This window comes from Erithacus rubecula (assembly GCF_903797595.1).
Source record: "Erithacus rubecula genome assembly, chromosome: 11".
NCBI lineage: Eukaryota > Metazoa > Chordata > Aves > Passeriformes > Muscicapidae > Erithacus > Erithacus rubecula.
This window is the reverse complement of record NC_136663.1, coordinates 4,820,639-4,845,859: the sequence shown is the minus strand read 5'-3', so window position 1 is coordinate 4,845,859 and position 25,221 is coordinate 4,820,639. Positions and strand designations below refer to the sequence as shown.

General features: G+C 37.4%; 1 protein-coding gene across 10 annotated transcripts in view; it reads right to left on the bottom strand.

Moving 5' to 3' along the window:
- The window catches only part of NLGN1 (neuroligin 1), a 416,745-nt gene that overhangs the window by 188,905 nt on the left and 202,619 nt on the right, over window positions 1-25,221 (bottom strand). For 7 of the 10 annotated variants that reach the window (XM_079315493.1, XM_079315491.1, XM_079315494.1 and 4 more), the window contains one exon: window positions 8,807-8,866. The exons of 2 other annotated variants lie outside the window; for them this stretch is intronic. In XM_079315493.1, coding sequence (XP_079171619.1) covers window positions 8,807-8,866 — 60 coding nt within the window. Of the gene's footprint in view, window positions 1-8,806; window positions 8,867-9,838; window positions 9,913-25,221 lie in introns of all 10 variants that reach the window. One more of the 10 variants, XM_079315488.1, reaches the window with a different exon arrangement.

Genomic DNA, 25,221 nt, shown 5'->3' with positions numbered 1-25,221 from the left:
AATGCAAGATTCTCAAAAGTGACATCAAAGTCAGGGAACAGTTTTAAAATGTTAGAAACTCTGCCATTCTCTGAGACAACAAAATTAGATATTGTCACACTGTTTGGAGTTTTGTTTTAGGTATCCCTCCACCTCCAAACAGTATTTGCAAACGGATGCATCTACTTACAATAAAATTTTGAATATATGAATAGTGCTACTTGTCTGGAGGAGAATTGCTCCTGAGTACCAATTCAAAGCAGTTAGTATGAGCTGATATGTTTTTAAAAGTTGGGGGGTTTCTGTTGGGCAGGACACAAATCAGATTAGGTTTAAATTTAAACTTTTACATCTGATTAAATTGCCTTTTGTTCTGATTTACTAAGTGCCTGAGTCTCTTCCACCACCCAAATCATAATATGCCACAGTAGTCCCTCCAAATAAAGACAACAGCAAGAGAGAATAGGGAAAATTCCCATGAAGAATTCTTCTGAATATTCTGATTCAAAACCACTTTTTTTTGTCATTATGACAGTAGTCCAGTGATTTCTCTGATTGCTTCCTTCAGCTTTTGAAGAAACTTCAGATGTATTGTTTCTTCCTTTGATTTGGAGGGATATTAGTTAAGAAGCTTTCAAGGGAGCTCCCTGCAGAACTGCTAGAATTGTTTCTCAAGTACTGGAAGGAGTAGGTGGGGGCAGTTACACTAAAACCTGCTTTTGGAACTTGCTGAAAAACATCAGCACAGATGTTTCTGTTTATAAAAAGCCAATTGCTGCTATTATTTTGATAGTGATTCTAATTTGAAGAAAATGCCAGAAGAGTCAAGATCAAAAATTGGACCTTCAATATTGGAAGTACTGGAACAATCACTTATTCAAGACCAAAGAGATGATGAAAGGTTGTGCATGAAATTGCTTTTATTGCTCTCCTTGATTGGGCCTTTAGTGAGAGCTTCCCAACATGCAACTTTCAGAGTGCAAAACTAGGGATTATTTATCTCCATTGTCCATAGAATAGAGTTATGATCTCCTCAAATTTAATATCTACACTTTCCAAATTCATATACTTTTTCAGGAGATGCTTTGTTCTTAGTCTGTGCAACCTTTTTTTTTTTTTTGTACAAATATGGAAGCAATAATAAATTATTAATCTGAAATCACTGTGTGACTGTTCCCAGCAGAAATTGTACACAGTTAATTGTATGCTTGATGGTAACACAGGGGGAGACTGTGTCAGAACTCTTCTTTAATTAAAATTACATAGAATTACAGAGCACCAACTGTGAACAGCAATGAAATGTTGGTAGCACTGGCCTGTATATCTGGAAAGTATTATTGGAATATTTAGAAAAGAATGGGTGTCTTTTATCTGAGAAAGGAAGCACATATTCATGAATTAAATCTCATATATAAGGAAGTTATTCTTTGAGTAATTTCTGTCTCCACAATACTGTTATTTTCTACTACTAATATCCTTGTAAAGATTACAGATGAGATAGATAAGGGAAGGCCAGTTTTCAGCTCTGCCCCTGTGCCATGTCAGAGCAAATGACATCAGAATGAATTTTCCTTTGCCAAAACCATCAGTCACAAGCAGAATCCCTCCTACAAAAGAAAAACTGTGCATCTGAGAGTCTTAATCCAGTGATCTGGTGCTGGAGACATTAGTCAGGGTGTGCAGAATTCACCTGAGGCTGGGAGCACTTTGGGCTTGGATTGTACAAAGCTGTGGAGCTCTTCATGGGAAAAAGAAAGATCATTGCATTTCTGTCACAGGTTTTAGATCAATTGCAGTCTGCAGCCTGGAATATTTGAAAAGTGCAAATATTCAGCTGGGAGAGTGTTGTTTAAGTAAATATATTATTAGCAATTGAGGTTATTAAATTATAAGATCAAAGGAAGAGAGAAAAAAATCAGACTGTAATCAAGAATTGAATCCAGTCTTAAAATGTTCCTCCATGAAAACTCTCATCCTTTAAAACAGAAACTGGAGGAAGAATTAAGATAATACTCTGTGAGGAGAGCACTTTTGTGTATTGGTACAAAAACAGCAGAAAGATGCACTTTTCAAAAGTGAATATTGAAGTTAAGTATCTGAGCAAATTAAGTAAACAATTGATATTTTTGGTACTCAGGTACTTTTTAAAATCTGACCATAAGTGATATATCTTTCATTTTTTCCTACGGACTACTGTCAGTCCTTTTCATGCATGTGCTGAAGTGATCTCAGGACACAACAGTTGCCCTTTCATATGCAGAATAATAGTTAATTGTGTTTGTAGCTCATTCTGAACCTGAAGACTTTAGGTGCAATTGTGACATTTCTGCCTAGGATAGATTTATAGACTGATTTACTTTAGTTGTGTTCTGCACTTTTGTTGCTTTTTTGTTAAATGTTGCTATAATTAGAAATGGACACATTCTTCTTTTCAAAGACATATGCAAGGATAACACTGTTAAAAATCCTTCTCAAATTCAGCTCACTTCTTGTATCAGTCACACAGATCATTTTTCAGTGCTGTGCTTTGTTTGGCTTTAAAATGTTAGTTCATAAAACTAAGTAGATCTAAGTAGATCTTACTGTACAACAGAGAATAATCTTGTTTATATTACATATACATTAATTTTCTTGTAATTATTTATATTATCACTTCTTTTCTGTACCTTTCTAATGTTTGTTGCATCTACTTTTTATGTCTCATAATTATGTTACAGACAATTTAGGAATAGGGCTGACTTTTATTCTATGTTTGTTACATTACACAACAGGGAACCAGGTCTGACTGTGAATATCAGTCACAATTGTCATATATAACAAAACATAATTATTGCTTCAGTCATTCAAAACTGCTGTGAATTGGCCACGTGACTTAACAAGCATAATTTGCAGGGAACATCCAAAATGGGAAAGGATAAAAGCCTACCTGGAGACAACTTCAAACAAAAAGATAATTAGTTTAGCACTGATGTCACAAGCATTGCTTTTCTAGATGGCATAAAAAAACTGTGACAGCTTGATGCTGATTGTTAAGTAAATCTTGGGTTTTGAATATGAAACAGCACTAGAACAGTGGAAAATTTTTAGATTGGTTAGTGCAAAACCTGTGTGTGCCCTCCATAGGATGTTATGGGGATATGTGGATATGGTAACTCTTCCATAAGCTTTTGTAGAAAACATTTAATTAGAGCATGGTACCAGTCATTGCTACTCTTAATAATTTTAAGGCCTTTTAAGAGTATTTGACCTTTCAGTTCAAATCCATCAGATGCCTTATAGATAAATAATAAACTAGTGTACTTAGTCCTAATATGTAAACATGCATTAATGCCACATTTTTATCATGAGATATAAAAATAGATGTCCTGAGATTATTACACTAACCATTGAGCTTCTGTGAGGAGCTTCAGATATGTTTTCTATTTTAAAATACAGCCTGCATCCATCAGGCTTCAGACAAATAGAATTCTCTCCTTTTGTTTGTTTTCCTATCTGTCAAACCAGGGGATCATTTTGTGCACTCTCAAACCCTTAACTGCCTTCACTTGAAAATTATTTGAGATCCTGATGGAGGACTATATGAATGCTATCCTAGCATGAAAAAGGCCAAAGCTTTTACAGGTAAACATCTGGAGCAGATTCCCATTAGAGTAGGACCTCAATAGCCAGGTAGGCAGTAATTTTAAATTATTAAAGGACGATGGTTAGAAATGCAAAAGCTGACAGACTCTTCACTGTACAAGCAATGCTTGGCAGTGCTGAAAGTAAAATGAAGCCCTAAAGAGGTGCTTGAATTAAAGGTCTGTCAGAATTTTATCATTCATGTTTTCAAGTATTAATAACATCACCACAGAAATTTGACACAATTTGAACTGAGTGTCTGTGTGTAAAGGGAAAATATAATCAGCACAATTTAATGTGCAAGTGGCATTGGAAGCTGTGCTTTGGAGAGGAAATCACAGAGCTAACATCACTGGGTGACAGGAGGAACAGGAATTGTGAATTTGGCTACGTGCATCAGTCAACAAGCTCACCCAAAGTGGTCAGATCTGTGCTACCCCAGCCTGCCTGGCTCTCATTAAAGACTATAATTAAGGCTGGAGCATGTGGTTGTTTTGCAGGGCAGACAAGTGTGTTCTGCTATTTGCTGATCTCTCAAGTCCAAAAACTTGCAACCAGTGCCAGACAGAAAAAGTGCTGCTCCCCCTCTTTCTTACCATGACAGCTAAGGCAGATGAAATGCCAAATTTGGCATCCCAGTGTATTTCAGTAGCAATGGAGGGTAGGGGCTGTTGGAGAGCCTCACCTCTGCAGTGTGCTCCTTCACACCAATGGCACTACAGCCTGTCAAGCATAAGTGGGATTTGCAGATGAATTCTGCATCTTTAGCAACTTAAAATTTCAGTGGGTTTTTGGCTTTTTTTGATTTAAAATATGCTCTGAACCAAGATCTTCTGTCAATGAAGTCCAACAGCCCATACAAGTCAGAGCACCAGACTAAATTATCAGAATCAACACAGCTACAGCCTGTGAGCAAACAGCAACATCTGTTCCTAATCTGTCTCCTTTTCCACAGTAGACATTGTAAGGGAGGAGGGAAGAGCAGAAGCATCTATCAACTGCAGTGCAGACCCCACTTCTGAGGCATGTGCTCTCAGCCACAGACATGGTGTCTGTGCTCCTCAGACTTAGCATCTGTATTCTTCCCTTCTAAAAATGGAATAGCAGCATTCCTGTATTGCAGAGGGACACTGTGAGCCTGAACACATTAAAAACTGAGAGATGCTCAAGCAGCACTGGGACTAAATCAGGATTTAGGATTGATGTGCCAGGCAAGGTGTGTGTGATAGAGCAGTGGATGAGAATTCATTTGTGAGCAATCCTTCATGGATATTTCATACAACACTAACTACTTACAAGTCCACTTCTGATCCCAGAGTGCATTGGCTGGTTAATGATTTGTGTTTCCATATTTTAGGTCATGCTTAGGATTTTAGTGGATATGAACTGGGGTGCATAAGAGTCACTGATTTTTGCTATAGCCAAATTAAAGTTAAATTATTACCTGACAAAAATTAAGACTAAGGAAAGACAATAAGATGAAAATATTCTACTTTTAAAAACTAATCCTTGTTTTCAGACTTGTGTAACTGCTGAGCAACTTGAAGGTGAATCTTGTATCTACACATGATATTGCATACCTGCAGCTCAGCAAATGAGCAAATCCTCCAGTGCTATAAAGAGGAAAACCCTCAATGCTCACTGGTTGGAAGTGCTTTTGCCACTCCTGTTTTTGCTGCCTGCTCAAATCGTTCAATATTTACTGAAAACAGGTAAACAATAGAAGTGTAGGAATGAAAGGGTTAAACACAAAGAATAATACATCCAGACTGGATAAAAAAGGCATTTATATTATTTCTGACTTTTCACACTCATAGAATTTGAAAGCACCTTCATTTTTTAAACGGCAAATTTGCAGATCATTAGCTGGTAATGTGCACTACTGCCTTTGGGTCTTTTGAAAACAAAAATGAAAAATGATCTAATTAAGCCTGGTCTACTGGTTGCAGCACATACCAGAGATCCAAGCTTGATTACTGACTCCAGTGCTTGGGCTGGCAAGGTTTGGACCACAATACTGTGGCAGTGGCATGCAGCAGCTGATGGGAATAGGATTCTTGACCAAAGTTTTAAAATTAAATCTTCTAATTCAGCTCAGATATTTGAGTGACACAACATAAAATTCTCTCCAAACGTTTGCTACAAGAAGCTGCTATGGAAGATCTTTCTTCAGAAAGACATAATGCAATAAATAGACATGAGATCACTGGATTTTTTGATGTAGGGATCATCCTGGACATTTCAGAAATCACTGGGCATTATTTATACAACATGGACTCTATGAATATCTGATACCAGCTGTTTTGCACTGTGTACAGCCCAGCCTCCCTAATGCTCCAATTTCATCGTTCATGTAGTTTAGCTTTTTATTTTTTTCCACAGCTATTTGTTTGAAGGACTTTACATTGCCTAAAATCTACCATACCACAAAAAGTGAAGGCTTTGGACAGGTTAGCAGAAATCTAGCCAGCTAAAATGACCTTGCTCTCCCTTTCCTGCTACTCATACCCAAACACATACAACTGGGTTTGTGAACTCTTCAGTTCTGCACATGCAAAAAGTGCTGGAGTTTCAACAGAGAGGAGCAGGTTCACAAAAATGCAGGACATCTGATCCTGCTCCTCCACTGGGAAATGCAGGGTGTCAGCAGACAGGGCTTCTATCCACCCAGCAGACATCCCAGCAGTCTTGAGTGTCTAGTGATCATAAAAATTTAAATTTTCCCTGTCTCTCTGTGCCTCTCGGAAGCAGTAAAAGTCTAATTACTGCCTGCACTCTTCTATTGGCACAGAAAGGAGAACAAAACTGTCACTTGTATGCCAGAGAAAATTAATCCCAGTCCTATAAATTACAGAGATTTATTAGTGTTGTAAATGTGCTTCTTCCCCTCTAGTTTGACTGCTGTGTTCTCACAGCTCGTCTTCTCTCTCCTGCAATTGTCAGAGAGGGAGACAGGTTTTCCCTGACATGGACACTTGTCCTCAGCAGACTGAGATCCCTCCCCTCATCTGAGCCTATCTAAAAGCACTTTCTGACAGCAACACTCTCTGCTGAATTTCAGTAAACTGAGGAGTTTCTTTCAAGTCTGTCTAAGCAGAGAAGGACTCAACAAACCTGATGTTATTAGCATCTGTCTTGGCAATTATATAGCAATTTAGGAGAGCTATTAAGGCCCACTGGGTGAACAGCCCAAATTTCAAATGGTTTCTTAAAACAAGACAGAGGAATTTCTGAAATGGCTAATTCACTATCACAGATCTTTAAGATTTCATAATAATGTTACTAGCAATATTCTTTGGTGGACCCATGGAAAAATGTCCTGATTTCATAAAGCTAAGAGGATCTGAATTGTCATAATTAGCTCTAAATAATGTGTGGCCAGATTTCAGCTGGGACAGAGTTAATTTGTGCACTTAGGGGGAGAATAATGTTGATAACAGGGATTTTTTTTAGATGCTGCTGAGCATTGCTCACACTAAGGCAAGGACTTTTCAGCTCCTCACCCCCCCCAGCAAGTTCTGGGGAGGCTTGAGAGGTTAGGAGAGGACAGAGCCAGGACAGCTGAGCCCCACAGGCCAAAGGGATATTCCAGATATTCCATATCCCGTGGCATCAAGCTCAGCATGTAACCTGGGAGGAAAACTGGCAGGGGGTCACTGCTCAGGAGCTGCTGAGCATCAGCAGGGGCCACGAGCAATTGCTCTGTGCACCACATGTTTGCCATATCCTCATTTTTTCATCACGATTATTGCTATTACTTGATTTCATTTCTGTCATATTAAACTGTCTTTATCTCAATTAATAATTTTACTTTTATATGTTCTTCCCCAGTTCTCTCCCCCAGGGAGGAGTAAGTGACTGGCTCTGTGCTGTCTAGCTGCCTGCTGGCTTAAACCACCACAGGAGTGCTTTCAAAGGAGATTTTCTATTTATCAAAATCATCAAATCTTGCAAATTTTGGCCCAGCTGGTGAGCTTTCATTCGTATGCTTAACATACAGAACCAGATCATAAATCAGACACAAAATTGTGACAAAATCGGTGTTGAGTTATTGGATAAGAAACCAAACACTCAAATTTTGCCTCCTTAATCTTCTCAAAAAGACTGCATGCTTCTGTTTAAGTTAACTAGTTGATGTTCTGTGTGATGAAAAACTTCACAAAGAGCCTTTCAGTCTACAATTTAAATTTTATCTGGCCAACTTCTCTCTGCCACCCCAAATATTAAGAGAGAAGCAAGTAACTCTACCAGTCCTATATGGCAATTTGTTTTCCTCATTGACCATAAACCATACAAAGTGTGTGTTTAAGATTCAGAAATTTGAAACACATCTACTTGAAGGGATGAGACTGCTCAGAAAAAGAGCCCCTTGTTACCATTTTCATAGCCCTGAAAAAATATCAAATCTGCATAGCTTCATGATCAACAGACATAATTTATGAACAGAATAATATGCTTGACATTTCAAACTTTTGATTTTACTTGGTAATAGAGTTTTCTAAGGGTCAGCTCGAGCAGATCAGTATCTTTGTATGCTTGTAGAAAACAGAAGAGTTTTTAAAAGTATAATTTAGCTCCACAGAGCTTCTCCAGCAGGCAATGCTGCCTCCTTTCTGGAAGGAGGTGGGTAGCCTTTAATTTATTTATATTTTTTTCATGGCAGCATAAATGCAGATGTGTTGGCATTTGGGGAAATTCAGTTGCTTAAGAGACACTTTTAAAGAATTTTCTGAATTTTTCCTTTTGTAAACACAATATTTTCTATGTTTATCAAACTGAGATCAGTCAGTGAAAAAAAAAAAGAAACATCTTTGTACTTGGTGAAATACATAGGGTTAGAAAACATGCAAAAAGGTGTACAGAGAAACTTTAAAAGAGTGTTAGTTTAAATAGTATGGACAAAATTCAGTCAAAAGGTGGGATGCAACATATCAAAAGTCCATTTCAAGAAAACAAAAAACCCTCCTTTTTAAATATTGTTACTGCTTTGTATCAAAACGTAGAACTTAACAACATTCTTTCTTTTAAAAAATTAAAAATATATATGTATAACAACAAGCAAGAAGACAAAACACATCAAAAATGGGAATTAAAAAAAAAAAACAAAAAAACTCTTCAAAAGAAGACAAGAAGTCAAAAAAAGAGGGGAGAAAAAAGATTTTTCAGGGGTCCTTGTCATGCAAATCAGTTTGGTGGCAAAAAATACCTTCATCTTCAGCACCGTCATTATCACCTAAATCATCTGTCTGTTTCTTTGTAAGGGGACCTAGGATTAAGAACGGAGAAAATGGAGGAAAAAAGACAATTCAAGAATATACAAGACTGAGGAAAAAAACAGCGAATATTAAATTCCCACGGACGTTTCAAGAAAAACATTTTCAGGGAGGGAAATCTTAGTTTATAACAACCCATTTTTCATTAAGTTTTTCAAACATTACAGCAAAACCTTCCCTAGGGGGTATGGCTATTAGAAACATCTAGCACAAGAACCAGAGAGTGCCCAGTGTTTTATTTTTATAAAATGAAGAATCAAAGCTTGTTTACTAAAAGCATACCCCGCCATAGACTGTATCTATCCACATCATTTAATTGTTTTTTCCTGTTGCTGTTATTAGGAATAGTGGAGACAAGAATTGCCAAATTACCTCTTGCATTTGATGCAATAAGGTGGTTAATAAAAGCCTTGACAGTTGGTTAAAACAATATTTTCTGTCAAATGCTAATTCACATTTCTAAATTCAGGCATTTCAGCTCATGCTTTATTTAAGGATAAGCACAGGTTTAATTTGGGGAGTTTTTTGACACATTCATCACAATCTCTTTTCAATAGAACTGTTGATACCCTTGAAACCTTTGACTACCTGCTGAGATATTTGTAAAGAAATGTGAAAATCCATATGTAAACCAGAAACAAGAATGAAATCCCAGACCAACTGAAGACAATGACTTTTGCCATTGATTTCAACGGGGCCAGAGTTCCATGCAAAAAGTTGTATTGAATTGAAATTTTAGCTTGGGCAAGGCATCCTGGTTCAGAATTCCTTATCTCCATAAAAGGATGATGGGACAAAATTCCTTTATGCCCAACATCTGTATTATTAACAAGTATTCATAAATTTATTATATTTACCAATGGGAAAAATGCCCACTCCTTTACTGAGCAATAAAAATATACATCAGAAGGAAAGTCAAAGGCCATTCTGAAAATATTTCCATGTCATATATTTCACACACTTACGCACAAACAAAAGACAGTTGGAACTCAGCATTATCTTTCCTTTTTTTTCAGAGCTCTCTCATTTCCATGACATTCTGTAATTTGCATGCGAAAAAGCAATCAGTACGAACACAGGGCTAAGTAACAAAAAAAGAAAAAGCCAGCCAAGCACAGAGTAGAAAACAAGAACTTCCTCATGCATAAAATAGCAATAGACAAAAACAACAACAAAAAAAGGAGATGAACAGTATGTGTTGATATTTGCAATAGATGTAGGCAAGAGACATGCATTAAATCTAAGCACTGCGGAGTATTAAAACATTTGTATTTAAAAAGCTCTCTGTTATTTTACAGGATATTAGTCATTCAGCATTAAACTTGTCATTTATAGGCAAAATACCATGTATTTGAGTGATGCATTTAAAAAAAAAAATCATAAAATGTTTTTACCAGGTGCATGGATTTAAGAAACAGAAAAAAAACCATGAAGTACCATGAGACTTTAATTGTGAATGTAGGAACTGCTCAATACCTTAATTCCTGCATCAGTCAGGAGTACAGTTTTTAACTCACTCTAAATACAGAACACTATAATTATATATCATAATAAAACACAAGCATTTTTATAATCCCACCTGAAAAAAACACTCTGTTCAGGTGAAAACCTTGGTGATATTTTTCCTACTACAAGCCCTGGATATAATATTTGCAGTATTTGGTATATGGATAATGTGCCCTGATCCAAACATACAAATTCAAATATCTCCCTGCCCAGCATTTTCTTACCATAACAACTTTACTTCAAACAGAATAAAATCAGAAAAATTAAAAACTCTATGTGAAGAATGACAATGGGTTTGAAAAGAATGCAAAGAATAACAATCTCATGATGGGTTTTCAGCATAGAGAACAGAAAGAGTGAATTTAGGAGTGGTAAGAGCTGTGTACTTAAGAATGGAGATCCAGACATAGGCAAGGATATGTATTTATTCACACACACAAACATGTTCTTAATAGCTTCTTGTATTTTAAATTTTAAAAGTCACCAGAAAGGGACAAAGTGGCAGTTGGAAAGGTAAACAACACATTTCTCCAAATAACTTGCAAAGAAATGGGCAATTTATTTTCTAGATAAAACCAGGACAAGGTATGCTGGTTTTTTTTTAATAGCTGGCCTTTGGCAGGTATTTTGTGTAGATCATGGTTCCAGATCTCAACTTTAATTACAAAGTGCATCAACCATCTCAATGTAAATGTCTTGTCTTGTACCATTTCTGATTTTACAATATGGTAGAGCATGACTGGGGCTAGCTTTAAAGATAACCTGAATAATTTTCATGTTTATATAGCTCTGAGGTTTTCTGAAAAACATTTTTTAAAAAATTAGACCATCTTTCTTAAATTCATAAATTGTTTAGGTTGGAAAAGACCCTTAAGGTCCAGCCCAGGCATTAACCCAGCACTGGCAAGGCGAGCACTGAGCCCTGTCCCCAGGATCCACACTCACACATCTTTAAAATACCTCCAGGGATGGTGACTCAACCACTTCCCTGGGCAGCCTGTTCCAGTGCTTGACAATTCCTTTTTGCAAAGGGGCTGACCTATTTTTAAGTTGTCATAAATTAAACATGTTTTTAATTCAGCCATGGATCTGTTTCCCAGCGCCAGGGCTCTCTGCTCGCCACATCCCCGAGCAGGAGGACTCATCCCTGTGGAGACACGTGGCAGAGCCACCAGGTTCCACTCACACTGATTAGTTCTCCCACAGGTTCACTCCAGTCTGCAAATACAATGGGCAACATTCATTACACCTTCAGAGAGATTTTCTGCTTTTCTGGAACTGTGATGCTCTGAGTCCACGAAACCAAAGCAGAGTTTGGCCCTCACGTCGCAGGCATGAACCTCCTGATATTTTATCTAAACACACAGGGGTGCTGTGAAGCTTAATTTATATATTTTTAATTGCTGGGCAAACCCCTAAAAGAAGCATCAGCTCAAGACTGTGCAGAGGATTGACTAAGAGGGCAACATCAAGGGGCTCAGCCTGGAGAGGAGGCAGAGCTCTGCTCTGATCTGTGCTGCCTCTTTCACCTACAGATGCTGGAGACTTTCTGAAGTCATGAAAGCAGCATTAAGAGAAGCTCTGGATTAGAATTCCACCCCTTTCAGCAATAACTCTCATTCTAAAATCACTAAGAAATGGCTTTTGCTTCTGATTCTCCAGATAACTGATTACTCTGACTAACAGCCTCGCTGTGTCTGGATGATCATAAAGAAAGATTGATGTTCTGAGTCCTCACACAGGAAAACACACTGAAATCACAAGCAGATAAACAGAATAAAATCTTATGGCAATAACCTATAAAATGTAGCAGCAATAGGCTTTTTAAGTAAAAATAAATCAGAACTAAAATTGCTTAGTATGTGTATAATTTTTAGATATTTTCTGCAGCTTTCAATGAATATTCTACAGATAGTTTATGATTTTGTGAATTAAATGTATGCCTCAACTAGGTTTATTTCTCTAGCTGACTGTTCATTCAATATGTGGTTTTTTAGGGTTCTTTCATCATTTTAATATTCTTTTCAGGTAACAGAAACTAATTTTAAGAATATTAATACTAAGACATAATGGACTATGAGCCAATGGAAAAAAAAAAGGAATATTTTACAAAACTATGATTGCCAGAAGTCTTTTGTCCCCAGTTACTCTTCACTGTTGTTCTGCTGTAGCCTTCTCTTCACCTTTTGTGAAGGCCCAATTAATCTTACTTTTTGAGCATTTCTCTTTCAAAAATGGGCATCCATTATAAAAAAAGGATTTTACTATGCTTAACTCACCAGCCTTTAAACAGATAGCGCTGCCTTACTGTGCCAGCCTAAATTTTAGCTAAAGTATATGCAATAAATATTAAATATCAACAAAGTAATCAGGTACCATAACTAATGGGGGAAAAAGAGGATACTAAAGTCTCTAAAATGCTGATGCAAAGATGATTTACTTATCAAAAGGCTCTCTAAGGTTTAGTCTCACTTGGTCTCATGTTGGTGCATACCCATAACTCTCATTAATGCTAATGGGAAATTAGACCCCTAAGTCACTTAAAAAAGGGGGAAAAAAGTGATTTCTGCATTTTATTTTTTCCTAAAGGCAAGGAATATTCTTGCTACAAAAGCTAGAGAAGCTCTGTGTGCAGGAGGCACTCCTAACTAAGCCTATACTCATTTAATTTAAAAATAGTTCTTGCATTATTTAAATTATTATTCAAATATTTATTCTGTTTGTATTGCAATCAATGCTAAGGCAGTAACATGAAGCATTTTTAGATCTAGATTGTGACTACTGTGAGCTTGCAGATGCCTTTCCTCTGCTCAAAATAAGAAAAATAACACACCTCCTGTCCAGTTAGCTAAAGAGTAATTATGCACTCAAAAATAATTAAATCCAGCCATATTAATTCTGGTTTTTATCATTCCCTTTGATGAAGGACTAAGGTACTTTAGCTCCCAAATACATTAAAGCTGATTATAAATTCTCTCTTTATGGGCTTGATTCGGCAGAAATTATCCGTGGCCTTTTGGACAGCAGGAGAGTGGGAGGCACAGAAGCTCTGGGTGTCATTAACTCTTTGGCCTGGGAAAGCCATTCATCATCAAATGGAGTCATGCTAAAAGTTGACACCATTCTGTAAAACAACAGTGCAAATCCTCTAAACTTAATAAATCAGTGCTGATGTGTACAGCCATTGTTGGGGCCAAAATGTTCTTTGGTAATGAGGAAAGTGGGGAAGGAAAAAGGACCTTTTACATCAGGTTAAGTAGGCTCCATGGATCCAGTAATTTAGAAATCTCCATAGCAATAATTATTCTTTGAGTTAAGGTGTCTGCTTGATGGAAAGGGGAAGAGACAAGGCTGAGGCTGATTGAAATTATACTTGTAGAAAAATTCAACAAGTGTGTTGCAACACTGTGGAATGTTACATTAGATATTTATCTTCATATTTATCTAAGTGCCCCCAACCAGCCACTGCTATTTCTTCTTCATTAGCCCATTTCTTAATTAAGCATTGAAAATCTGTGAAGCAAAATTACCTCATCTTTTTTGGTTTCAAATATAAAATAATCAATTCTTTGTTATTTCTACCATCAATTTTGTGCAACAGATTCTCCAACTAAAAAAACAAAACAAAACAAAACAAAAAGCCTGTGTTGAATTATCACTATCTAGCAGATGTTAGCTAAGGCACAATAACATGTTGTACCTATCTCCAGTTTTTAATTTAAAAGAAATTAATGAAGGGTTTTAATTAACAATCTTCACACCTCAACATTTTCTGTGAAGAAAAATCAAATTCTTATATGTTGAGATTGAAATATAACTCTATATATGCATATTTATAAAAGTAATGATAAGAGAAAGTTACAGCACAATAGTTAACTGATGAATAATTTTATAAAGTCATCTCCTTTCACTTGAAAATGAGAAAGTTCTCAGCAAAAATAAAAGAACTAAGATTCATTAGTGTAGATAAATTTGGAAGGTACAAAAGACAGTTGGGTCTAAGAAGCACTTAAATGAAAAAAATATCTCCTTCTTTTGTCATACTTTACTGCAACAGACAAAACAACCTTTTTATTTCTTTCTTATTTCCCTTTTCACTGTCTTGGTTTCACCACACACTCACTCCTTTCCTTGTTATTCACACACGCCCCCACTCATTAAATTCCTTTTATATTGCACTTATTTGTAATATTCATACTTATCAGCAGGGCAAAGCCCTGGCCGACTTTGCTTTTTGATGGCAACATTTGCATTCATGTTTTAACAACAAATGATGGCACAAACCTCAGTAGTTTCACATCTCACTACCTGATTTGTGATGACAATCAAGCTCTGTAATTAGAGCTGCAAGTAACTCAAATTTGCATCTGCAAGTGAGTGACAGGTACAAATTGAACCCACAAAAGGGTTGCCAACTTTCTTTGAAAATTTACATGTATAAATGCTTTGTCACTAAAGAAGCTATTCTGACACTTCAAGACTAACTCCTGCTGTGCCTTTTATAACAGCATATTGCTGGAGTGTCACACAGAAAGAATATCTAATCCCAAACCTTTTTATTCACAAGATTAATCACACTGGCTGGATCTTGATTTCCCTTAAATCTGAAGGAGTTTCATTACTGCATGCTAGATATGTGTGAATTTAAATAAGATTAGAATCTGGGAATGTAGGGAGAGTTTCACCCTTCTGCTTCCCATTTTAGATGCGGCCTGAAATTCTCTTTATTCTCAGAGGCACGGGCACTTTATGTTCACATGTCCTGAGAACAGGCCCTTGGTAAATCCCATTCCCTTCAAAATAGGTCAATTTATAAATCCAGTTCCATTTCCAGGGGCTTTTGGTTCCATGGAGCCACTCAACATTCATGGCATGGACACAGTTCTTGGGTGGATCTAGAACACAGAAGAGCCAAAAACATGAGAGTTATTCTACACTTCCTAATTTCTGAGACACTCCAACTTTGGCTCTAGACAGTGGAAAAAATTATGTTAGAGAGGGGAAAGAGGAGTGACATTTATTCACTTCTTTCCCCTGGAAGTAAGGAATGGAAGAGACAGAATAAAGGAGTGGGTGTCCCACCCATCAGAACTAGACATGAGATAAAGAAAGTTTCAAAGGGACCAGGATTCTGCAGGTCAAGTTGGCACAGAGAAACCAAGCCCATGCCTTTATCCAGGAGCACTGCAGGAGTGCTCCAGATGTGAGGGATGGGTGGGTAAGAAATGTGAAAAATGGAAGTTGTAAGTTGTTATATTGGCATTAACATCAGCATTTATGACTCCAGTGCCACCTCACGTGCTTGTGTCACAAGCTCACACAGCTTCTGCCATTCTATTTGCATTAATAATTCATGTTATTTTGCAGACACTCCTATCCAGGGTGACACAGTGCTGGAAGGAGTTGAGTGCAGCATTGCAAGGCTGTGCCACCACCTGGGCTTTGAGATCATGAATCAGTTCTCTCTCTCTCCAGGTAATGACTACAATCCAGAGCCTAATGAAGACTTATGGACATGCTTAACTTTAAGCTTCTGAGGAAGTTCTCTGAAGTCAACAGGGTAAATCCAATAATATTAAGATAGATTCACTGCCATTAACAGAACTGCTCTATTTGCATCTGGGCCAGGAGGTCAGCTCAGGAGTAAAAGATAAACAGACAGGAGCATCCCAAATTTCTAACTTCCCTCCATTATTCTTTGGATAAATCTAATCAACAAATACAATTTCAATCTCTTGAACATACTACCAAATCTCTGCAATGAAATTAAATTCTCCTTTTATAAATGCATTGCTTCTTAGTCTGTGTACATACAAATAAAATTCTACATTCATTTTCCACAGCTCTCATAAACAAATTGCTTCCTAATTTTAAAGAAGATATGAACTTGTTTTAGACTATGAGCTTATAAAAACTGATCATATTTAGCTCATGTGATAGAACTAAAGAGCTATAATTTTAAGATCCAGATTTTCAATTCCCAAAGGAAGATTTACAACTGCCATGAACATATCAACATTAATCTTCACTTTTCCTTTAAGATCTCTCTAGTATTGTTGTAAGTGCAAGTCAGGATGCAATGAGTGCATCCTTTATATAAGGACATACATAGACCCAGCTGAAAAAATACCATCAATTTAAGAGAACTCGTAAGGTTTCTATGTTTTTTTCTGATTTTTGAGGAAATTTGTGTTACCTTGATTCAGACAGGTAGGGTGGGTCATCTACAGCAATTAGCTACGCTATGCAAAAACATTTTCTGCTATCTCTTGACTTATATACAAAAATAACATTAAAAAAACAAATATTATTTCACTTTTATTTCATTGTTGCCTTCTGTTCTCAGCCCAAAAACAACAACTGGATAAATAAATTTTCTTATCTCTTCCCCAAATCTCTCTCTCTCTGCAAAGAAAACATCCCAGAACAGCAGTCTCGACAGGTGAGATCACTTTGAGTTTCCTGCACAAGTAATTTCCTTTGCTAGGGACAGCCCTGGCTGCTGGAAAAACCTTCCTGGCTAATTCTGCTAACTGCAGGGGCTGGTGTTACAGCAGCTATATGGGTTTGTTTATGGCACAGCTGAGCCTACAGTCCAGCTCTCTCAAGGCCCAGTTTCACAGCCCAAATAGCAGAGCAAAATTGGTCTTCATGTAACCATGTAATTGAACATTGCAGAGAAAATGAAGTTAATTGTGCATAATATTTTCATATAGAGTTTGGAATGAAATAAGTTCTCCCACCCCTCTTCCCAATGCACTTCATGTCATCTGGTTTCAAGGCACATGCTTGGAGCTCCAGCTCACTGCGACCTGAGAAGTGTTTTGCAGTTTAGAAACTCACACTCCTGCAGCCACAGACATCAAAAATGATATGCAAGTCCCATTTTCTCCATATTCTGATTGAGCCACTAGCAGTAAAATGACTCCAGCTACCTCACAGAGCTGAATTTCTTCATAAAGGTGGCAAAGGGGAGAAGAAACTTATTTTGTACAGCTGACTGCAATCCAACCCTGTCCTCACAAACACTCAGCAGACAGAGGGACAGGGAGTTTAGAGGCAAAGCTCATTGATCACCATTCCAGTGCCCTTGTGCTAACTCTGAAACTGCATTTCTTGCCACATTTTGAAAATCTGATTCTATAAGCCAAGGTGGAAATCGTGTATTCTGAGTGACTCCCAGCAGGTTAAAGCAGGCAGAGCTGCACCCTCCTGTTATTAAATGTCAAAGTTTGTCCCCAGCATGGGCCAGAACTTCCCAACCCAATGCTGATGCTGTGTGCTGGTACACACAGGACTGTTCCTTGTTGGTCTCCTGTGATCTCAAGGGCAGAAATAGCACTTCTGATTTATTTCCTATATTTGCATGTGCAGTCATGTTCAAATGCTTTGAATGACATTCACCCAACACAGTTTCTTCCTGAAAGGTAGAGGTGGAGGATTCTCTTTTAGTTATATATGGCTACATAAATATATGTGTACACATATAGGCAAGCAGGCTCTCCTATGTGCCTTTTAACACAGAGATTTCTTCCTACACTTTGGAAGCTCTGAGTAATATTGGAACAGAAGCACATTAAAGAAATTAATACTAATAACCTGGGGTTCAGAACTACAGTCTTTCCATTAACTTGAATTTCAGAAAGAATAAAGATACTTCAAGTCAAATGTTTCTCTGCTATTTGAAGCTTTCAAAGCATCCTTTAAGACCATTTATTTGGACTGTGGTCACCAGCTTTTAGAAACATAATTATATTTGCTCTCATTACCACGCCTTTTGACAGATTCAAAGTGCAGAGCTCTGAGAAACGGGATGGGAGAGCTGAGGGGAAGCACTAATGTAAAGGCTGTCAAAAGGAAAGTGCCTGGCCCCACTTATATTTACATTCTGTATTTTTAGAAGAGCATAATTTTAGGCAGGGAATCTCAAAACATCTCAGCAATGGAACAGGCACAAAACCAGAACAGTACAGCCAGCATTGAAGATTAGTGGGATCAAATACTTGTCATAAGAAAAATAATTTTCATTTTGACATGTTTTCAGTGTTAGCACTGCACCTGTTTTGAAAGTACAGTTGACTTGCTCGGTGTGTTATATTAAGGATTCCCAAAAGAATAGAAAAAAATATTCTCATACTGAATGGAGCATGAAAGAAAATCAGCACATCACCTGTAATCTAGCAGAACTCCCAGACAGGCAGTGATACCTGGGACCACATATTTACACAGTTACTGTCTACTCCTATATGGACAGAAGGCTCCAAACCCTTCTGGTAGAAACTTTGCCTTCATGCTTCCTGTTTAATAATTGAGTATCTTAACACAGGAGCTGGTAAATAGAAAATTATCATCAAAATGAAACAGATCTAAAAAATGTCAAGTCTAGAACTACAATATATTATTTACAAAAGGCATAGCAAATTTAAAAGCAAAATGTCAGAGTAGCCCTTGCTTCCATTTTCTCAACAGCCATTTAGGTAAGAGTTGACAGGTTTGGGACAATATGACATTTCTAATTCCTTATCTGTTGACAATAACTCTGCTCTCTGGAGGACAGCAACAAAATGCAGAGCAGATAAAGGCATAACATTTCTCAGCATTGGACAAAAGGTACTCTCATTTCTATTTTTGTTTCTTTTCCTTCTGGAAGTCTGCTTGCTTAGGATCACAATATGGGCACAGTTACCAGAAGTTTCACACTGTCTAGCGGCATAAAATGTACTTACTTTCCTCTAACAAATATTGATAAATTAAACAAAGAGTATGCACTGCTAAATTATAATGATGGTCCAAAATTTCATGCATGGGTCCTTTTGGTAACAAAATAACTAGCTAAATTAAACAGGGCATTTTGCAAGGACTACACACACAGTAGTTACTTTACAATAATTCTAACTCTTTAGTGACAATTGTTAAGGTTGGTTTGCTTAGAGTGGCCAATGGCATCTCCTGTTTAGAATGTTAAAAAAAACCCAGAAAACTGTGAGGAATATTTTTGAGACCATTTGAGCAGTCCTTATGATCCTTACCCAAGTTAACCAAAGTTAGTGAATAAAATATCACAGCATCCAAGCTCCATCCTGCTGAGCACAATGAATGCCTACAGCAAGCACAGCAAACTGCTGGCACCAGGACTGTGCTTTAGACTATCAAACTCCCAAAACCACTGAGGGCAGTGAAGATTATTGCTGTAACAGACACTGATGGCCTGTTCCTATGGGGCAGCAAAGATTGCCTGTGCTGTTGGGTCCATAAGCAAAAGTAATCTTGGTTCTCATTTTCTCTTCCACAGCAGTAAAGAGTAGTTTCCACAGTAGGAGGCAGAATTACAGAATTTAGGAAAAAAAATTAGAATTTACAGTTTTCCTGTACAATTAGTTTGTTAGCATTGTGGATTCAATAATGTTTGGCAGTGTTAGACAGATTCATTCCAGCTCTTTAGCTAAGGGATTATTAACTGAACTGTAAATGCAGGGTATTTAATGTAGACAAATGGGAACAATCCAATTAACTTCAATTGTTTCTGAGAGCTTTTAACTCATGCCTTCAGAGATATACATGCACTGAGTGTATATTGACATTGTGATTTAAATATACAAGAAAGTTTTAGAAGTGTATATGGCATAGATGATTTTTACATTTATTTACTAAAGTGAGAGTTAAAAAATAATTCTCTTTCTCCTGGGATTTTCTGTGCCTTATACAGTTTGTGGATATCTGCTGGAGAAAGACTAGATGCAGACAGAATATTTGAAAGCAAAAGAAAAGGAACCTTTTACTGATATCAGCTCCCCAAAAATAAATAATAAACTGTGTTTACTTGTCTTTTATTGGTGAAACCTGGTTTCCTGGAGAACACACCAGCCAGCCTTATTGATCAATAATATTCAGTAAGTCTCTTTGTGCTGAAAGGTTTATAGAATAGATGGAGAGTTTTGCCTACTTCTACATGGTTTGTAGAAATGGACAAATACAAATGAAATGGTCCACTTAACAGAAGAAATTTAATGGTTTTGTACTGTCAGAAAGTGTGAAAAATATAGGTGTTTTTTATATTTAAATGTAAAGCAATAAACAAACTTTGCAATCAGTATTGTTTGTAAATTAATTTTTTTTTTTATATAAAGTCATGTGGGTTTGGATGAGGTTCCAGTGCTTGCATGCTGGGCTGGGCTGTGTCCTCAGCCTGGAGTTGCTCTCACAGAAGTTTTAGGGCTCTTCCTTGGTCACCCTTTCCCCATTCCCTTCACCCTCTGACTGCATCCCAAGCCACTACAAGACATCAGCACTGAGCAGTTCTGCAGATTTCCAGCTGGCTGTGGATTTCAGCCAGCTCTAACCTTCCTGGCAAGAGGCTGCTTCCCAAAAACAGGAGTGTGATTGCCATGGGTGCAAAAGCCCACCTGAGCTGTCCCTCCTCTACTCTGAATAGCATCACACACACAGAATCACAGAATCACAGAATCACAGAATCACAGAATCTCCAGGTTGGAAGAGACCAACCCAGCCCACAGCTCAATGAGACCATGGCCCCAAGTGCCACATCCAGACTGTTTTTAAACACATCCAGGGATGGGGACTCCACCACCTTCCCAGGCACAGCATCCCAATACTTTATCACCCTTTCTGTAAAAAACTTTTTCCTAATATTCAGCCTGTATTTCCCTTGACACAGATTAAGACTGTGTCCTCTGGTTCTGTCAGTTGTTGCATACACAGAACTTGAAATTCCACTGATGGTTGTAACTCTGTTAAAAGCTGAGACAAACACCACAAGAATTGTTTTACTCAAAGAACCTAATAAATACAGCAATGAAATACATCATTCTCAGCAGTGCCAGTGCATCCTTTGTTTTCTAAGGTGCCTTCCACTGGAAGCACAGATGAACAATGAAATTTATGTCACAATGTGAGCAGAATGCACTGGCACTTCATTAGTTCTACTGTGACACACCCAAATTATAAACACTAAATTTGTGAGTTAAACAAGCAAGGGCAATGTTGATAAGAGACTGCAACAAACTCAGACCATGCAGACAACACATCCCACATCACAAACACCTCCCTGCAGATCCCTCCACCTGCTGGCACCTGCACCACCACTCCAGCTGCTGTGAGTGCCTGTGCTTGGCTCACACAAAATGTCTCAACCAGCAGTTAAATCCCACTACCAGTTTCCAGAAATGAGAACCAGACAGCAGTGAGTGGTGAGGAGTGCTCATCCTTCACAGGAAAACACTGTTTTACTTCATTTCTTGCCGCAATCAATTCTACAGTTTCATAAAATTACTTAGTTCATTGTTAATTTTTTTTTTCTGTGGAGTTCATTTCACGCAGACAGGAAGAGCTGAATATAAACTCTCATAAAAATGAGTGCACTGTGTAGCATCACACCTATATAATAGTCTGATATTCTATTGTTTTGAGCAATTAGTGCACGTCATTGAAAGCACAGATGGGTGATTCAAATCAGTGTGTGTCATATGCAAAATTCACAGAACATTTAAAGTCTTCCAACTAGTTGCTTCTGTCATATCTATTATGTCAAATATTAAACTGCAGAGTCTATTTTGGGTTTCAAGCTTGAAATAAGGATCCTCCCCTTCCATCATCCTTCAAAGTAAAAAATAACATTTCTTGTGAAGGGAAAACAAAATATCTAGAAACCTATATCACTTTGGCAGCAAGAGGTTACATTTACTTCTGTCTTGTTGCACCCACTTGCTCTGTCAGAGATAACCTAATAAAACTTCTCCCTTGAAAAAATGTTCCAATTTATTTTGCTACCAAAAAAAAAAAAAAAAAAATTCCCCAAAGTTTCATTTCAACTTTGAATTTTAATTTTCTTAAGAAGAAAATGATATATTTAATGGACCACAGCTGTCTGGAAAGTACATATTTGATAGGCATACAGTACTAATTTGGAAAATGAGTGTGATTTACTTGATGAGTCACAATAAATGTCTGTAAATATGTATCCAAGTTTCTTACTAGACTAGTAAGCTGTATGACATAGAAATCATTCTTAAAACACCAGTATCTTCCCAGAAGAAGAATGGATGCCAACCCTATCTCCTCCATCTTCCTTACTGCTTTCATGATTTTGGTTGATGAAGCACAGAAATAGGATATTGTCTAAGGGGGAATATATTGAATGTAACAGATTTTCCCAATTTAACAATTTGTAGAACAGAAAAACCACACATGGCATTGGACAGCCCCTGCCAGATGAAGCAGCATCTCCATTCAGCCAGGCACCTCGGGCACTTGCCTGGCCCTGAGTGATGGGAAAGGCTCAGGCATCCTCTCTCCTTTGGGTTCTACAAACCTGAGTTCACCTGGATTTGGGTCTGGAAGAAACATGGGGGCCAGGCAGGGTGGGCAGAATAAGGAAGAAAAAAAGTGCACGGACGTGATTGCATCTGATCATGGCAGAATCACAGAAATAATTAGGGTGAAAAGACCTGTGAGATGGTCGAGCCCAACCTTTGACTAAACACCTTCCTGCCAGACCATGGCAGTGAATTCTTGCCCAATCTTTCCTTAAACACCTCCAGGGATGGTGACCCCATGGAAACCCATCCCTTTCTCTGAAGAAATTCCTCCTAATGTCCATCCTGATTAGGCAGTGAACAGCACAGATTGCTTAAATCACTACCTGGTAGGACAAGTCGATCAGGTTTCCCTCTCAAACTCTTGTGAGGAAAATTGTGCAGGGCAATTCTGATGGAATCAAAACCCCTTGGTTTGCATCAAGTCATCCTCCATCTAACAAAGACATTTGAATAATTATCGCAGTGCGTCGCCAGAAATGCAACACTTCAGACTCAAATCTGAAAACATATCTATTGATAGCATTAATTTAAGATAATCAGGTGACTAATTGGGTGACTAATAGTGCTAATGAATAGAAAAAGAAGTTAAGATTGCAATCAGAGGCAAATCTCAGCTCCTAAAAAGGCACTAGGCAGAACAGTGAACATTATGCCATAATGATCACATACTTGCTTATTTGCTAATGTAAAAGTCTGAGCTGTTGAAAATTAAGAGAAAGTATGTTTTATTACCATCATAACCCATCAAGCTGTTTCAAAGCTGTTGATTTTTTTTTTTTTTTGCATTCAATTTATAAAGAAAACAAACTTTTCAGAACAGTACAACTCAGGCTCAAAGGAGGCATTTCTTTGAGCAGTTTCTCATAGAAAGTAGAATAAGGAAATGAAAATCACCTCGTGTACCTAAGGCAGGTTGTACAGATGGGAAATCAAGGCTACAGTAATAGTGTGGCAAAACATTTAAGACATAAGCATTTGAGCAGCTTTAAACACACAAGTAACTCCTGTGAGCATCATTGACTTCATCCTGCTTACATGAACAGGAGCTTCTGAAAACACTTCAGAGAAGACAATTCAGAAAAGGCTTAAAATGTGCTTTGAGGAAAAGGATAGAAGGGAAAGGAGATCTTCTGTAGAGTTTCCAGTTGATTCCTTTTAATTATTTTACCAGTGGTGGTGCTTTGCAGTTAGTTTAATAATTATACATTATGGTGCCTAAAGCTTTGTGTAGACCTCTCTAAAAAAATAAATGTAAAGTTGTAACATTATATCTTAACCACTTTTTTTTTTTCTTAAATACTTTGCAGAAGCAGAGATCAAGCCACTGCATAGCAGTAGAATGCTAGGCAACCTAAAAAAAAATTCTAAAACAGCTAATTAAACTTTAGGACATGCTATCAAAAGCAAGTTAAAATTTTAAGCTACATAAAATAATTTCCTTTTTCTTCTTTCTGTGGTCTGATAGCACAGTAAGTTCTTCTAGTGGGCAAACTCATGACAATAAAATCACCATTACTTTTAGCATATCAAAAATTCCCACACCTACTGATACTTAAGTTAGTCAAAGGTTAATTAGTATCTGTGAAAGGAAAACTGCAGCTATTCCAGCAACTTTTGAAATACAAACCTTTAAAAATTTTTTTAAACCATGAAAACCACACTTGGATGAGTATTAGGAATGTGCTACAAGATTATTTACTTGTCACCAGCAGTGATTGACATAGAGAAGAAGAATCACAGAAATTTTGTGTCTACTGTTAAATCTGACACGCAGTGAGACGACTTGCACTGAAACCCTGGAGTTGTATTTACAACTCCAGATCCTTTTTAGTAATCCATGACTCCCTGATTATGTAAAATGCCCCCAAACAAATATAAATACAGTCTTTTCTAAAAATGAAAAAGGCAGAAAGCCAGTACAAGGCCACATTACAAAAGCAAGTTGCAGTTATGCCCTACTTTACAAAGCTAAGTGGAAATCACGTGGCTCATAAGCCTTTGGCAACCTTTTGTAAAAGGATGAATTTCTGTTTTGCTGTGTTTTCTGAAACACACCCCACAACCCCAGGTCAATATTTTGCTATTAAAAATAAGTAATTCACACAGCACTCAGATGTCTGAGCTCATTGCAGAAATATCACAGGAACTTAAGCATATATTAAAAGCATTTTCCAGAAGCTGTTGCAGCATTTTATTTTTGGAAGAGTTAAAGGATAAAAGCAACTTTAGATGTAGGTTTCCTTTGGCTTTGGAGGATGAAAGGGATTAACAGAGGTCACAAGAGGAGGATGGAAGAAGAAATGGAAATAAGAGTATACTGGATGTAGCTTATCCTTTCCCTAGGCAGTGGTTAGAGGTGTCTGGAGGAGGAAAAGGGATTGACTACTTGCTGCCTGTTCCCAAGTTATTCCAGCAGCAGGATGGAATAATGGTCAAAATGGGATTTTCCTATTTTCTTTGTTAAGAGTAAGACTAAGGCTAGATGTCCTTTATCCAGAATTTAGTTT